This window comes from Zingiber officinale, chromosome 8A (assembly GCF_018446385.1).
Source record: "Zingiber officinale cultivar Zhangliang chromosome 8A, Zo_v1.1, whole genome shotgun sequence".
NCBI lineage: Eukaryota > Viridiplantae > Streptophyta > Magnoliopsida > Zingiberales > Zingiberaceae > Zingiber > Zingiber officinale.
Window position 1 is genome coordinate 71398302 of NC_056000.1, and position 18311 is coordinate 71416612.

Genomic DNA, 18311 nt, shown 5'->3' on the forward strand with positions numbered 1-18311 from the left:
CAGCTCTAATCCGAGTAAAGTTAAACTGAACCTAAACAAAAGAACAAAAATTATGCAGGAGAATAACTTGCTAACAAATCTACTCTATAAAACTTTAAATTCTGAAACAAAAGTGCAGAAACAAGAAAACATAATCCAGAAACAAACTGTAAAGAAAACCTAACATCCCTACACCCAAATCTCGAATTAGTTTGTCTTCTCTTTGCCGTCACACAAAGAATCTGCAGAGAACACTCCAATAGAAATCGGTCTGGTGTCCTCAAGCTTCAAAACGAACTCAGATTCACTTGTATCAGGTCACAAAACTTCAGCGAGATCAGATTCTGACTTGGTACTCTGTTGCACGTTGCTGGGTTTACTGTCGCTGGAATCGCAGCATGGACGAAGGGGCTACGAAGGATGGAAACTGGTCGGAAAGGGTTCAAAATCACTGGAGGACCACCGCCAATAATCCAGTAAAGGAATGGAAGCTCGAATCGGAAGAACACCTCCAACCCGAGATGAAACTCGCGACTCGCAGCTACAGTGCCTCGCCTGCAAAAACACTTCGCCGATGAAAACTGATGGTCGGAATCTGATCGTCGGAGGTTGAGGAACTCCACGCTGGTGAAGACAAGCTGGTTCGAAGCTCTGGAAGAAGGAAGGGAGCAAGCTTCGCGCCGTCGAAAGAGAAACGGCACGATGAACAGTAGCGAGCTCATTATTCACCGTGCCAAAATGTTCTTTAAATACCTAGGGTTTTGTCTCATTGAACCCTAAGTTGGTGTAAGGCTCATGTGTGATCTAGCTTGGGTTTAAGCTCCTTGAAATCCATTGGAATCCAGGTTTAATTGAGCCCAAAGGTGGCCTTGCACTACTCCATTTGGTTGAGTGAACTAAGCCTCCACTTGAATCATGAGTCCTTGTGTACCCTACAAGACCAAATTCACAAAATGAGGAATAAATCACGCATAAGATGGAAAAACATCATAAAGCTCATAAAAACCTTGTTTGGGGAAATATAATCAAAATTGGAATTAAACATGTGCAAATATATAAAGAACACCAAATATTAACCCAAAATTAATATGTTAATTCATAGCTTATCAAATCCCCCACACTTATTCTTGCACGCCTCGTGCAAGTGAGCCCACCAAAATATCAACTAAGATGGTACCTCCTTCTCCTAACTATTCTTGATCATATCTAAAAGAAAGTAAAAGGAAGTTACAAGTAAGTATCAAGTTTCATAGACTCACACATTCATGACCTCTATTTTCACCTTGGTTCGATACTTAGTAAATTTCATCCATCATGAATAACGTGAAAATGATAACATTTCTAATTCTCCCAAGGTAATTTGAGGTGGCTCTCTATTAATCTCAAATCTTGCAAAGGTGGAGGGCACTCAAGCTACTCATAGCAAATCCACTACCATAAGCTTGCTTTTCATCTAATTCAACCTCCATCACAGATATTAAGATGCACATTCATGAAAATTTACAACCATTGGAAAAGAGATCGAAATCAGATGTAAATGAAAGAATTAATGCTAATGGAGCAAATAGAAAGATAAAATTCAACTCAAGGTGGAAGACATGGACTTAGAATGATATGTGATGTTCAATTTCGGTCAAGCATGGCTGATTTATCTTGGGTCTTAACTACTAAACCGAATTGAGCTCTTCATTCATTTGTATCTTCATAGTCCAGCTCCTACTTTTCAGCTTTTCGTTTCATTCAATTTCACAATTCATAATCTGATACCTCGCATAATCTGATTCCTTTGCAAAAATTTCAGCAGACAAACTCTTGAGATAACTCACTTGACATTAAATTGCAAAGGCCTTTAATCTCATTCATTCAGATAAGATTCAATCCGGAAATTAGATACAGAAATGAGCATCTTTGAAATCAGTCTGCAATTCCAATAGTCTTCTTCCAAGCTCAATTGTTCACTGTCCTCAAATTCTGCTGATACTGTTTCAATTCATTCCAGCTAACTCGGAAGAAAGTTCATTTGATTATGAGTCAACATGGTTAAACTCCCATCCAATACAGATCAGAATGGCAAAAATTCCTGATACAAATCAGCAACTTCCTTATGGACCAACTATTCTGCATTTTAATCCATCAGCAAGTTTAAACTTCTTCTATCTTGTCATTCTCTTCAACAATGGTACGAATTCAAGATTCCACCTCTTGTTCTCCAATGGCACAAAAATTTTCAGCTTGGATTTTACTTTTCCTCACTGCAATAATAGTCCAAAACTTCAAGCTGCAATTTTGGTTCAATCTTCTTCAGTTTTCAGCTTTATTTTCCTGTTTGTTTCCAAATTCCTTGTCTAAAAGTTCTGTAAACTCTGGAGAAGAAAGATAACCAATTAACAATACTAAGTAGCAGCTGGGTTTCAGATTTTGCTCTGGTCAGTAGCCCCTTAAACTTCATTCTGCACTATCATTACTGATTTCAGTTTTTCTTCAATGCTGAACTTTGTATCAACCTGCCCCTGTTAAGCCTTAAAAATTTCCAACACTTTTTCATCTTGCCTCTTCAGAACCTTTACAATGCATATCCAAAGACCTTCCATTTTTCAGCAGCCCTGGCTCATCACAATTCTCATTCCAAATTGGCACAAAACTGCCATTTCCTGCAAATCTGCACTTTCTGGATTTCTGCACTATACTTATTCCTGTCATTTCAGCAATCCTCCTCTTTGTTCTCCTTGCTCAATTTCAGATTTGACACTCTATTTCTTGGATTGATTATCACTTTACAAACCAACAACCATCAATGTATTCTTTCACTCTTCTCATTCAACCAAATGCAGCCTTGCAAATACCATCAAGTGTCATACTATTTCCAGATTTCAGTGATTAGCTTGCAATATTTGTAGAAGTTGTTCATGCTAACATTCCATTTGTTTCTTCACATTACAAAGCTTCATGTAAGCTTTTCTTCTCCTTGATATCATTCCTGAAATCTTGATACTCCATTCATTCCAAACTGCACAACTTTCAATTCTGCCAAATTTTCCATGTTCTGCATTTCAGATTGGTTACTTGTTATAACTTCTGTTATTACTGCTTCTCAGCTATTTCAAGCTTCAACAATTATTTCCATAAAGCTTCACAATCACTTAATCAAACAATAGCTTGATTCCCATCTTGTTTTAGCCAATAACATCACTAAGAAGGTTGCTGAAAATTCACAATTTCAGCAAGTTACTGCTACCAGAATTCTTCCAGCCGATTGAGAGTGCTGCCACAATTGCTGCTAGAATCTTAAGAGTTCCTAAAGTTTTCAAAGTCTGATAATTCAGAGTTGCACACGTTTGTTGTTTATTATTTTTTTTTTCTGAATTCTGTTCCTGGCATTTTTCTCACTGTTTAAGTTCAATTGCTGCCCATTTCCTTCAATTTCTCAAAATAATTGATACTCCATTCAAGAGTGCTCTATTGATGAATTGTTCCGGCATTCTTTTGTGTCCAAAATAAATTCTGAAACCCTCATTCCTTGTGTTCGCAGATGCAATAAAAATATTGTATACCATTTATTTCAACATCTTCTCAAATTCTAACTAAACTTCCTTCACTTTGAATCTTGCATTCTGATTTTGATACTAAAACTCGATACAACGTTTCAGCACTAACTTGAATTCTGCAGTCTTCCACATCTTCCATAATTCCAATCTGATTTAATACTTCATCACACACTCAAATGTATCAAAAATTGGCACAATAACACAGCAATTTTCATCCACTGAACTTACTTAATTCTGCAGAATTCATTTTCTCAATCAAAACATTCTCCACCAAAACAAAAGAACTCAATTTTCAATTACACACCTCCCCCACACTTACTCTTTTGTCCGTCCCGGCCAAAATAAAATCATCACATATCATCCAAGATAACCATATCCAAAGAAATAAAACATGAGAAAAGAATAAAGATATGATGATTTATGACAAGAGAAATAGCAAAAATAGGTGAGGGCAATGTGACAATGGAGTAACCTTCATGAAAATGACTTAATATTGTTCTAGTGGTATTAAATAGATTTAAAGCAAGTTCTAGAGTGAAATAAGCTACAAGTGCATCACTCAAATAGGCTCAAACCTCACTAGGTAAATAAAAGTTATCATACCATTTCATCAATCAAGAATCCATCACTATTATCAACCTCTTGCAATCCTAGAGTTCATTCATGCAATAAAGTCTTTAAACAAGATAATCAAATTTAACATCCCTTTTGAAATCCCTTAAAATGATACAAGGAAATGTCAAAAGAAGGAAGTACCATGTATTCCTAAAACAAAGACTATCAAGCTTAAAGAAATGGTAACTATCATGCACCCAAAGTGGAAAACTATAACTATGCAAAAATAAAAACTACTAATGTAACTCAAAATTTATTTATGCAAGAAAATTCTAAATGAAATCGAAATTTTACCTAAACAAATAAGAAAACTACCTACACCTAAAATTTATTAATTTGCAAAGAAACAAAAGATAAAGTGAAACTCCCCTCTAACTCGGGTAGATAGCATCAACATGTTCCATTTCCTCCACCACCAAGCCCTTCACTTCTTCATGAAACTTTTTAAGCCTTTGTCCATTAACTTTAAAAATCCGGCCAGTAGACATATCTTGAATCTCAACCACTCCATAAAAGAAAACATTAGTAACACAATAAGGTCCTTCCCATCTAGATCTCAACTTACCTTTAATCAATTTGAGACGAGATCGATATAGAAGTACTTTGTCACCAATTTGAAACTCTTTCACTTCAATTTGTTTGTCATGAAATCTCTTGGCCTTTTCTTTGTAAATCCGTGAGTTCTCAAAGGCTTCCAATCTAATCTCTTCAAGTTCTTGCAATTGCAATTTTCTTTCTTCTCCAACCGTATCACTATCAAGGTTGCATGCTTTAACCGCCCAATACGCCCTATGTTCAATCTCCACAGGTAAATGGCAAGCTTTTCCATACACAATCCTGTATGGAGACATTCCTATAGGGGTCTTGAAAGCGGTCCTATAAGCCCATAGTGCATCTTCAAGTCTTTTGCTCCAATCCTTCCTATCCGGTCTCACAATCTTTTCAAGAATTGATTTCACCTCCCTGTTAGACACTTCTGCTTGCCCATTTGTTTGCGGGTGATAGGATGTAGAAACTTTATGTGTAACCCCGTACTTATGTAGCAAAGCCTTCATGTGTCTGTTACAAAAATGAGACCCTTGATCACTTATGATCGCCCTGGGTACTCCAAACCTGCAAAATATGTGAGACCTGACAAAACTAACAACAACAGAAGAGTCATCAGTCTGAGTGGGAATGACCTCCACCCATTTGGAAACATAATCAACTGGCAATAAAATGTATGCAAATCCAAAAGAGGCAGGAAATGGACCCATAAAGTCAATACCCCAAACATCAAAAATCTCACAAAATAATATGAATTGTTGAGGCATTTCATTTCTAAGTCCTATGTTCCCAGTTCGTTGACACCTATCACATGATTGATAAAAAGCATAAGCATCACGAAAAAGGGTAGGCCAATACAAACCACATTCTAATATTTTCCTAACAGTTCTTTGTGGTCCAAAATGCCCTCCACACTCAAAAGAATGACAAAAAGTAAGTACAGACTGAAACTCAAAGTCAGGTATGCATCTCCTAATGATCTGATCACTACAAAACTTCCACAAATAAGGATCATCCCAAACATAGAATTTTGAATCACTTTTTAATTTATCTCTTTGAGCTTTCGAAAATTGTTTGGGATAAACATGTGCAACTAAGAAATTCACTAGATCTGCATACCATGGAGACTCACCCTGCAGCTGTAGAAGCTGCTCATCTCTGAAATCATCATCAATGGTCGTGTGATCCAAGTCTCCTTCAATCCTGCTCAAGTGATCTGCAACCAAGTTCTCCTTCCCGCTCCTATCACGTATCTCTACGTCGAATTCTTGAAGCAGAAGCATCCATCTGATTAATCTAGGCTTTGCATCAGGCTTCTTGAGGAGATACTTCAAAGCTGCATGATCAGAAAAAATTATCACATGAGAACAAAGAAGATATGATCTAAATTTGTCTAAAGCAAAAATAATGGAAAGAAGCTCTTTTTCTGTTGTCGTGTAGTTTGCTTGAGCTGAATCCAATGTCTTGGAAGCATAACAAATAACATGTGGGGCTCCATTCACTCTCTGTGCTAGTACAGCTCCCACTGCATAATCTGAAGCATCACACATCAACTCAAAAGGTAAGGACCAGTCTGGGGGTCTGATGATGGGTGCTGAAGTAAGAGCCTCCTTCAATCTGTCAAAAGCCTCCATACACCTCTGATCAAAATCAAAAACGACATCCTTCTGAAGTAGCTGAGATAATGGCAAAGCAATCTTATTGAAGTCCCTAATAAATCTCCTGTAGAATCTTGCATGTCCAAGAAAAGTCCGAACCTCCCGCACGCATGCGGGGTAAGATAAAGAAGATATAGCGCTAATTTTAGCAGGATCTACCTCAATGCCCTTCCTAGAGACTATATGACCTAACACAATGTCATGCTCTACCATAAAGTGACACTTTTCAAAATTCAAAACCAAATCCGTGTCGATACATCTACTCAAAACTCAAGACAAGTTATCCAAACATGCATCAAAAGACGAGCCATAAACAGAAAAATCATCCATGAAAACTTCCATGCAATGCTCTAATAAATCACCAAAAATACTCACCATGCATCGCTGAAAAGTCCCTGGAGCATTGCATAAACCAAATGACATCCTACAATATGCGAATGCCCCAAAAGGACAAGTGAAGGTCGTCTTCTCCTGGTCCTCTGGGTCGATGCAAATATGAAAATAACCAGTGTACCCATCAAGAAAACAATAATGTGACTTACCTGCCAGCCGCTCTAACATCTGATCAATAAAAGGAAGTGGATAATGATCCTTTCGGCTTGCTTGATTCAGCTTTCTATGGTCCACACATACTCTCCAGGAATTCTTCACTCTCGTGGGCACCAGTTCATTCTCTTCATTAGCTACCACTGTCACCCCTGACTTCTTCGGAACCACATGGATGGGACTGACCCATTTGCTGTCAGAAATCGGATAAATAATGCCTGCCTGTAAGAGTCTAGTCACCTCCTTCTTTACCACATCCAAGATCAAAGGGTTCAGTCGTCTTTGTGGCTGTCTCACTGGCTTCACATCCTCCTCCAAATAGATCCTATGCATACAAATGGAAGGACTGATCCCAGGAATGTCTGCCAAAGTCCATCCAATGGCCTTCCTATGCTGTCTCAGAATCTCTAATAATCTCTCCTCCTGATCTGGTTCCAAATTCTGAGCTATGATGACAGGTAGCTGTTGATTTTCTCCCAAATATGCATATTTCAGATGTTGGGGCAATGGTTTCAACTCCTCTTGTGTCTGCTCCATAATAGGTGATCCTAGGGGTAATGCTGCTGAGCAATCCCCTACACATACCTCTTCCTCTCTGAGCGATCCTAGGGGTAATGCTTCTCCCAAGCAATCCCCTACGCATTCACTTGAATTGACATCAGATTCCACATCTAAAACATCTTCCAATAATGCAACAAATTCATTCACTGTACCAAAATCAGAAATCTCTAAGTCTGAATCAATATCTGACAAGAACTCCATGCCATCCAGCTCCTCTGAAATATCCAAGCTAAGTATGGAATGATCCTCTCTAGGATGCTTCATAGCCTCAAAAATGCTGAATCTAACTACTGTATCTCCTATCTCCATGGAAAGAGTTCCAGCATGTACATTTATTTTAGTTCTAGCAGTCTTCAAGAATGGACGTCCAAGAATAAGTGGAGCCCTGTTTGCAAGCACATCACCCTCCATGTCCAAAATGTAAAAATCTGCAGGAAAAATCAACTCCCTCACTTTTACCAATACATCTTCTATCACTCCAGCTGGGTGTGCTTGACTTCGGTTGGCCAATTGAATCACTACACCTGTAGGCTGCAAAGGTCCAATTCTTAATGACTGAAAAACTGATTTAGGCATCACATTAATAGAAGCTCCAAGATCTAACATCGCATCCTCAAAGATACAATCTCCTATCACACAAGGCACGGTGAAAACTCCTGGATCTTCACACTTCTGAGGAACTGGCTGAAGTAATGCTGAAACATTCTTTCCCATACTTATCAATTCATTTCCCTTCAATTTCTTTTTGTGCACACAAAGATCCTTGAGGAATTTGGCATATTTTGGAATTTGCTTAATCATAGTAAGCAAAGGAACGTTCACTTCAACCTTGCTGAACAATTTCACCAATTCTTGATATTCTTTCGCCTTTTCTTCCTCCATCTCTTTCCTTGGTTGTACACTTCTTTGAGGGAAAGGTAATGGAATAGAATGCTCAACTCCTTGCTGGTTTAGATTTCTGTCCAGATTCTGTCCAGAATTTCCCAGATTATGTGCTGAATTTTGAGCTGAATTTGAAGCTGCTGTTGGAGTAAATTCCAAGCCGAAATCCGCTCCATCAATTTGATCAGAATCTGAAGCTTCCGGTTGATTGAAATGTTGCTGATCAGCTCCAGTAATCCCATGCTGTGCAGTATCTGGCTGCTCTGAAGTTGCTGGAAAATTCTGGAAATTCTGTGAACTCGAAGCTGCAAATGGTCTGGAAAAATTTTGCTGCGCTTCTACCGGACAATTCTGTTTTGGATCTGAAATTTGTTTACCACTTCGCAGAGTTAATGCACTCACATTTCCCTTAGGATTTGGAGTGGGTTGTGAAGGTAATTGTCCAGATCCTTGATTTTGCATTTGATTGATGTTGCTAGCAAGTTGCCCAATCTGTCTTTCAATGTTTTGCAGCGTTGTATCAGTTCTTTGCTGGTGTTGCTGCTGTTGCATCATTTGCTGCATCAAATCTTCAATTTTCGAGTTGCTAAAGTTGTGCTGAGGTTGCATTGATCTAGGACTTGTAGAAGATGGAAGTGCAAGCTGAAATTGATGCTGATTCGCACTGCTAGGCTGCTGGAAATTCTGCACAGGTTGCTGAATTTGCTGGAAATGGTTTTGCTGATTCTGTGCATTCTGAAATTGTGGCTGAAATGCAACATTCGAATGCTGAAAATTCTGGAATGGTTGAAATTGCTGATTTTGGTTTAAGTTTTGCTGAAATTGTGGCTGCTGGAAGTGCTGATTTTGCTGAGAATGAACTGCTGGATGGTTCTGGAAATAATGTTGATTCTGCTGATGCTGAAATGATGGCTGACCAATATGATTTTGTGTTGGCTGCTGATAAAATGTGTTCCCATACCTCAAATTAGGATGATCCCTCCATCCCAGATTATAAGTTGAAGAGTTGGGATCATACTTGTGTTGCTGAAATTGAGGTCTTGAAATGGCTGCAACAGATTCATCTTGATATAAATTAGGACAATGATCCAAAGAATGATCTTGGCTTGAACAAATTCCACACAACTTCATCATTGATAAAGGAAAATTTGAAACATGACTCAAATTTTGCAACGCCATTTGCTTCACTAGAGAGGTCAATTCTTGCAAATTGTTTCTGATTTCTTGTTGCTCATTCGAAACCAAATGAGTTTCATTAACCACTCTAGTCCCAAGAGTTCTACTCCCAAATTGCTGTGAATTTTCTGTCATATTTGAAATTAACTCTCTTGCTTGATTTGGAGTCTTATTCACCAAGGCTCCTCCAGCTGCTGCATCTATCATGCTCCTATCCATAGGAAGTAGACCCTCATAGAAATATTGAACAAGAAGCTGATCACTAATCTGATGTTGTGGACAACTCGAACACAGCTTCTTGAATCTCTCTCAATAATCATAAAGAGTCTCTCCCACTACTTGCTGAATACCACAAATGCTCTTCCTGATAGTTGCAGTCCTAGAAGCTGGGAAAAATTTCTCCAAAAATGCTTTCTTCATATCAATCCAACTAGTAATGTATCCAGCTGGAAGGCAATATAACCAGTCCTTTGCTGCTCCTGTCAAAGAGAATAGAAAGGCCCTCAACTTAATGTCTTCTTCTGAAATCCCCTGTGGTTTCATGGTAGAACAAACCACATGGAATTCATGTAGATGGCGGTTGGGATCCTCTCCTGATAACCCTTGAAATTTGGGAAGCAGATGAATAAGTCCTGATCTAAGTTCAAAATCTCTTGCCAAGTCTGGATAAGTAATACATGAGTACTTATAAGCCACATCTGGTGCTGCAAGCTCTTTCATAGTTCGATCCCCTTCTGTTATCTGATTATCCATCTCTGAAATTCTGCTCTCACAAGTTGTTGCTGACCTAGCTTGTCTTCTTAAAGCCCAAAAGGTTCTCTCAATCTCCGGGTCAAGTTCAAGCAATGTTGCAAAGGAAGACCTAGTCATGCAAGCCAATAAACAATCAAAATTCAGTAAATATTCAATAAAATCAGAAAAATTAGCAAAAGAAAGCTGATAAAATTATTCACAATCCAAAACAAACAAACAATTCTAGCAAAGTTTTAGTGTGTTCCCTGGCAACGGCGCCAAAATTTGGTAAGCTCTCTAAATAGATGTCACAAATTAACTCCCAAATTAATGTTCAGATCGAAAACCCACAACTACACAAAGCAATGTTTTAATATAAGGCCCGAGTCGAATTTCCGAGGATTATGCTAGAACGTGCTTGTTTTGGATTAAGAACACACTTTTTGGGTTTTCTAGATATAAAAATGGGGGTTTGGTATTGAAATGCAAAAGAGAACAAAATTGAACTTGCTAACTAATCGTTTATTGCTGCAGAAATAAATTCTTAAGCAAGCTAGAAATCAAACACTTACACCACACTTGCACTAAATGAATTCAACCAAACCGCCTTAATTAAAACTTGTGAATTCTGAGCTAAACGTCAACAACTAGAGTCTAATCTTAAGTTCCAGATTTGTTATAAACATTACTCTAGTTAACCAATCAAACTTATCTATTGAAAACCTAGATGCAGAATTCAGATTACTTCTCGGAGAGTTAAATCAATAACCAAAGTTTAATAACTCCTCAATTCATCCACACATAAAGATTAACACTACTAAAATCTATCAGCATAACTGAATCATCCTCTAATGGATTGCTAAAACAGAGGATTAGCTAGAACAGAAATTACTTCACAAACTCAGAAATCAGAATTGAAGAACACTGTGCAGAAATCAGCTCTAATCCGAGTAGAGTTAAACTGAACCTAAACAAAAGAACAAAAATTATGCAGGAGAATAACTTGCTAACAAATCTACTCTATAAAGAACAAAAATTATGCAGGAGAATAACTTGCTAACAAATCTACTCTATAAAACTTTAAATTCTGAAACAAAAGTGCAGAAACAAGAAAACATAATCCAGAAACAAACTGTAAAGAAAACCTAACATCCCTACACCCAAATCTCGAATTAGTTTGTCTTCTCTTTGCCGTCACACAAAGAATCTGCAGAGAACACTCCAACAGAAATCGGTCTGGTGTCCTCAAGCTTCAAAACGAACTCAGATTCACTTGTATCAGCTCACAAAACTTCAGCGAGATCAGATTCTGACTTGGTACTCTGTTGCACGCTGCTGGGTTTACTGTCGCTGGAATCGCAGCATGGACGAAGGGGCTACGAAGGATGGAAACTGGTCGGAAAGGGTTCAGAATCACTGGAAGACCACCGCCAATAATCCAGTAAAGGAATGGAAGCTCGAATCGGAAGAACACCTCCAACCCGAGATGAAACTCGCGACTCGCAGCTACACTGCCTCGCCTGCAAAAACACTTCGCCGATGAAAACTGATGGTCGGAATCTGATCGTCGGAGGTTGAGGAACTCCACGCTGGTGAAGACAAGCTGGTTCGAAGCTCTGGAAGAAGGAAGGGAGCAAGCTTCGCGCCGTCGAAAGAGAAACGACACGATGAACAGTAGCGAGCTCACTGTTCACCGTGCCAAAATGTTCTTTAAATACCTAGGGTTTTGGCTCATTGAACCCTAAGTTGGTGTAAGGCTCATGTGTGATCTAGCTTGGGTTTAAGCTCCTTGAAATCCATTGGAATCCAGGTTTAATTGAGCCCAAAGGTGGCCTTGCACTACTCTATTTGGTTGAGTGAACTAAGCCTCCACTTGAATCATGAGTCCTTGTATACCCTACAAGACCAAATTCACAAAATGAGGAATAAATCATGCATAAGATGGAAAAACATCATAAAGCTCATAAAAACCTTGTTTGGGGAAATATAATCAAAATTGGAATTAAACATGTGCAAATATATAAAGAACACCAAATATTAACCCAAAATTAATATGTTAATTCATAGCTTATCAGTGTGCCCTTCATAGTATCAATATTTGCTTTTGTGCTTGAATGAGCAAATCTCTGCCTGGTTTAGATCCTAGGCATAATGACATGTGTTTTTGCAATATTTCTCTATACCTCTTCCTCATTTCTTGATTCTGATTCTAGCTCTGGATCCGAGTTAGTTTCTGAGGCTGATTTGGCTGTGGAGTGGTCTGATTGTGGTCCTGATGAGCTTTCTAAATCTGATTCCAAATCTGTTCTAAGGCCTTCATCTGATTCAGTGTCTGAGTGTGCAGATTCAGCTCCTGTAATGGCAATTTCTGCTGCATGCCCTTGGGATGTAGGTGTGCCACAATTGTATAGTGTTTTTGATTTTGTCTCATTAAAATATGCTGGAACCTACAGTATATGTTCAGTTGCCCCTCCACTCTGCAGTATAGTGCCCAAGCCTTGTGTAGTTGCTATATTTACAGTGTAACCAGATGTTTCAGTGCTGGTGTTGTCTGGCAATTTGCTTATGAGGCGAATAACCTATTCTGAGGCTGCACCATCCATATCAGTGATGAGGACTGGCGGTGGTTGACTTCCTGAGTGTGTGACTATCACTGCATCCTTCCTTCTCACTTTCTCTAGGACTATGTTTATTCCCCCCTTTCAGTGATTGAGTTTGTTACAGGGCACATACTCAAATTTCCATTTGGACTCCTTGGTTGTGTGGCTGTCCCAATTCCTGATACAACTGTCACATAAGACCTTGGAGAACCATTCCAATTGTCTACTGCACTCACTAGTTGCAGCATTGTGTTAGTGACTGATTTAGGTAATCCCAACCATGTGTTTGTTACTACTTGATCAATGGTGCTTTCCTGATGTGAGGTTACTTTTGAACCAGCACTTGAACCCAGAATTGCTCCTTGGGCTCCTGGTTCTTCCTGCTGGCATTGAAATGTCAGCTTCTCTCTGTGCTGTAGTATGTAAGGCTGCCTGCAATACTGCAACTGTTCCTGAATTTATTTGCCTTTTGTTGATTTCTGAAACCTGCAGCTGTGGGGCCTGCCATTTGGTTCTTTGGTGTTTCCTTGGTGATCCTCTACAGTCATAGGTGGTCTTGTGTGGCTGCCCAGTGTTGATGAGGTTGCTGATTGCATGACCGACCCCAAATCTGGGGTTTGATATTGTGCCACAGTGCCAGACCCCATTTCTTATACCATTGTCACATTGACTTCCCTTGTGTCTAACCCTGTGATGTGAGGTAATTCAATTGGGATCAAGCCCACATGCATTGGTGGTTGCCCTGGTGTTGTGGGTTGATGATCTGTGGTGCCGCTACCTAGTAGCAAGGTTTCTGAAGTTATGTTTGCTACAGTACCTATTGCAGAATCCGAAACTATACTTGTTGTATTCTCGGTCACTGGTACATTTGACATTGTATTTGCTCTTGATACAGTACGTATAATGCCCATAACTGCATCTAATATCCCTGAGCCTTTGTCAATTAATCTGTTCACTACAACAAAAATATTAAAAGACAACACCATAAAGCAACGGTTTTAAGAGAAATCGTTCTGAATTTGGCCAAAGACAACGGTTTTTGATAAACTCGTTGTCTTTAAACTCCCATTAAATAAAAAGTCAATAGTTTTGTGAAAACTGTTGTCATTGAGCGACTTTTTTTTAAATCAACAACACTTTTTACAACGGGTTTCTAAATTGTTGTCTTTAAGTGCTTTTTTTAGGGGCCACGACAATAGTTTTAATAAAATCGTTGTCTTTGACTTTATTCGTTTCGTCATTTCCCCCTCGCAGTTTTGCTTTCCCTCTCTGCAAAAATCTTTTCGCGCCGTGTTTTCCCCTTCGCGTTCCTGAACCCTAAGTAATTTTTCTTTTCCTCTCCTCGACGATCTCTTCACGCCATGACACCAAATGGAGCACTTGCGCGAGATCTACTGTTAGGATCGTCGTACTCGGCTAGAGAGGGGGGGGTGTGAATAGTCGACCCCAAATTTCTCGTTTCTTCCTACGATTAGGGTTAGCGCAGCGGAAATAACTAAATAGAAACGCAAAAAGGAAAGATCAAACCTCAAACTCGAACTCGACGATGTAACGAGGTTCGGAGATGAAACTCCTACTCCTCGGCGTGTTCGTGAGGTGGACGAAGCCTATCAATCCGTCGGTGGATGAGTCCCCGGAAAACCGGCTAATAAGAACTCCTTCTCGGTGGAGAAACCTCGCCACAATGTCTTGCAACAGCAAGATAAACAGGAGTACAAGAATACAGCAGGAAACTAAGTACAATACAAAAATGTAATAACCCTAGCTTGCCTTCTTGTCGACTGGATGAAGCAGCAACTTCACGGGAATCCAACCACAGCACCAACTGTCCAGTTGAAGTCTCAGCTGAGGGAAGCTCACGCGAAGCTTCAGCGAAGAAGAGCTCAACAAAGCTCAAGCAGAAAATACTTCAGCAGTCAGTAGGAAGAAGAGGAAGAAGAAGAAGTATGTTCTGTAGTGCCTCTCGATCCTTTTATAACCTCTGATATCCTGAGCCAACCTGCGAACCTGCAAGGCAAAAAGGCCAGAACACAGAAGCTCGAAATAGCCTAGCCGTTGAGTCACAACGGCTAGGCCTGGACCGATCAGGCTCCACCCTGATCGGTCCAGGGTGCTGCTGATCGGTCATGGGGACCGATCAGGCTAAGCCTGGACCGATCAGGATATGTCCTGATCGGTCCAGGAAGACCCTGATCAGGCTATGTCCTGATCGGTCCAGGAAGACCCTGATCGGTCCTGGGGACCGATCAGAGCTTCCTCTAATCGGTCCAGGGACCGATCAGCATGCATGTCCCTTCCTTTTTCTCCCGAACTTCTTGCCTTCTGATCGTTGCTTCCTGATCGGTCTGTAGACCGATCCAGATACCCAATGTATCACTGGATCGATCCAGAGCTTGGTTTTTGCCCAAACCAAGTCCCAAGCCTTCCAAACCAACATCCGGTCAACCTTGACCTCTTGGTACATCATGCTTAGCATCCGGTCACTCCCTTGACCTGCTAAGACTCCCCACCAAGTGTTCGGTCAATCCCTTTGATTCACTTGGACTTTTCTCTTCGTGTCAAGTATCCGGTCACTCCCTTGACCTACTTGACCTTCTCAACACCAGATGTCCGATCACCCTTGATCCATCTGGATTTTCCCTTGCCCAGCTTCACTCACCAGGACTTTCACCTAGCTTCACTCACTAGGATTTTCACCTGGCTTCACTCACCAGGATTTCCAATCTGCCCAGCTTCACTCACCAAGACTTTCCAACTGCCTGGCTTCACTCACCAGGACTTTCCCACTGCCTGGCTTCACTCACCAGGACTTTCCCACTGCCTGGCTTCACTCACCAGGACTTATCCCGTGCCAAGCTCCCTGCTTGGACTTTTCACCATGCCAAACTCCCTGCTCGGACTTTTCACCATGCCAAACTCCCTGCTTGGACTTTTCCCATGCCAAGCTCCCTGCTTGGACTTTTCCGAGTCAGGTCAACTCACCTCGGGTCAACCTTGACCACGGGTTGCACTCACAATCTCCCAAGCTTGTATCCTTGTAAAACATCAAGATACAACTTTTCTGTTCACGTCAAACATTGTCAAACATAACTCGTCAAACATCAAAACACAACTCGAGTCAAGTCAACTCGAGTATGGTCAACCAGGTCAACCTTGACCTAAGGTTGCACCAACATCTACAAGTGCCTCAAAACCCTAGTCGGCTTCCTCCTCTCAGAAGCACGACCCCAAGCCATGGGAGCCTCCCTTTGACTCGTCGCAACCCTCTCCCCTGATCTCCTATCCTATCATCGACCTCGAAGTCCTCGCCTCCCACTCCTACCTCCTTTCCTTTCATTTCCCCTTCAACCGCGCCTCCGTCCCGGTCCCGTCCTCCCTAGTCCTGTCCTCCTCCTTTCTGATATCAAGACCTACGACCTCCTCGACGAGCAAGTCCATGACCCCTCCGATGCGAAGCTGGTCGTGGAGTGGTGCAATGCCATGGATGCCTGGACAAAATGCGTCATCTCGTTGACATCCAGTAAAATGGTATCTCATTGCACTCGTTCTCCCGGCTTTATACATAGTTGAGAGTTTTGTGTGTTTGAAAGTTTTGCACTTTCAAAGATTTTACCGTAGTCACTGTCTATCCTCATTGGAATATTGTTTACATTGTGTATGAACTAGTTTCTCATACTACTTTTTATACAGTCTGTCAGCTTTCAACTATCAATCTTTACATGCAACTTATGGTTTTTGTGATGTTTTCACATCTGAAACAGGAACTATTCTAAAAGAAAAAGTAATTTTTAATTTTATCTTTTTATTTTTTGTGGTTGCTTAGATATTAGAAAGCAAGCCGAGTACCTTGTTACATTGGTCGTGGCTGTACGTTCTGTATGATCAAATTTTCATAATTGAAACCTATTTATTAATGTATCTGGATATTATTAGCAACTCATTTTCTTTGTTTTTTTTTGAATTTTTTTTAGCCAGACAAATGTTGTGTGGGTCTATCTTTGCTGGGGTGAGTTGTGGAGAGTGCAACTCTGATCGTTTCACAACATCTTATTTTGTTTGGCTCCAGAAGATACTATTAATTATTCAGGTATAGACCATTGTTCACTGTCATTATGGACGTTGTTGAAATCAGTTTTCATTGATCTTTAAAATTCTATTTTCAGTTTGTAAAGTCTATTTTTTTTAGGATGCTTAATTTTGAAAATGAATGCATGTGTTTCAACTATGTTAACCCTTTGTTAAAACAAAGGGCAGACACAAACTCATGTGCACTAAATAGGCTAGCTATGTTGCTCATCTAGTCTGCTCTAAGTGAAAAAGTATGGTAATAAATATTTTTTCATTCAGCAAGCAGCTCTACTTTTAAATGTTCCAGTGTCTGATGGTGTATCTTTGCATATGTTTTACAGGTTGGAAACTATATTCATAACATGACAATATTCTTTGGTGGTCTTATCATTAGTTTGATCAATTGTTGGAAGATAGCACTTTTAACACTAACAACTGGTCCTTTTATTGTTGCAGCAGGAGGAATGTCTAATATTTTTCTCCATCGGTTAGCTGAAAATATTCAAGATGCATATGCTGAAGTTGCATGTATTGTAGAGCTGGTTTTATAGTTGTTTGTTGTTTTCTTCTTCTTGTTAGCCATTTATCCTATGAGTTGGGATTTTGTTTTCTTCATTTCACATATTATAGTATCAGTAGGTTATCAAAGATTTGAATTTTATGCGTGAATTAATAATTAGCAGTTGTATTATAAGCAGACCTGATTGAGGTTAAAATGGATGATGAGATTGGATTTATCAGAGTTATGAAAATCAGTTTGACTAGTCTTGAAAGTGTTGATTCTGTCTAAATAAGTGGGAATATAAATACAAGTAAATGAAAATTGAGTAGTCAAGAAATATTAAATTCCATGTTTGAATAAAAATTAAGTGGAAATATATTGGGTTGTAGGAATATGTTTTCCATTGTTTGGTTGGATTGGATATCATGAATGATTTGCACTTGACTGACCTGCCTAGGTTTTTGGACTATCTAAAGGTATCACACATATCATAAGCAATGTCGTCCCTTATCTAAAATCCACAATATATGGCCATCTTGACTTATCTTTATAAAATTGATGCTCATATCAACAAATGAGATGAATTTGTTCTATTTATAGCAATATAATTTCAATGGTGAATAATGATCTCTATTTTGTAGTTCAGCAGTATAATTTGGTTCTTTTTACACACTTTTTGATTTTACAGGCGATTTCATACATTAGAACATTGTATGCCTTTACAAATGATACTCTTGCTAAGTATTCTTATGCAACCTCACTTCAAGCTACACTAAGGCATGGAATACTGATTAGTCTAGTGCAAGGCCTTGGTCTTGGCTTCACATATGATCTTGCTATATGTTCTTGTGCTTTACAACTTTGGGTTAGGAGGTTCCTGATTTCGAATGGAAAGGCTAAT

General features: G+C 39.6%; 1 protein-coding gene across 1 annotated transcript; it reads right to left on the reverse strand.

Annotated features, from left to right (window-relative positions):
* Window positions 1-67: 67 nt before the first annotated feature.
* Window positions 68-9744, reverse strand: LOC122009485. The gene is made up of 2 exons (XM_042565670.1): window positions 6886-9744; window positions 68-911 (listed from the first exon to the last, which is right to left on the reverse strand). The coding sequence occupies exons 1-2, from the start codon at window positions 9725-9727 to the stop codon at window positions 784-786; spliced, it is 2970 nt and encodes a 989-aa protein (XP_042421604.1). The 5' UTR covers window positions 9728-9744; the 3' UTR covers window positions 68-783.
* Window positions 9745-18311: the final 8567 nt, after the last annotated feature.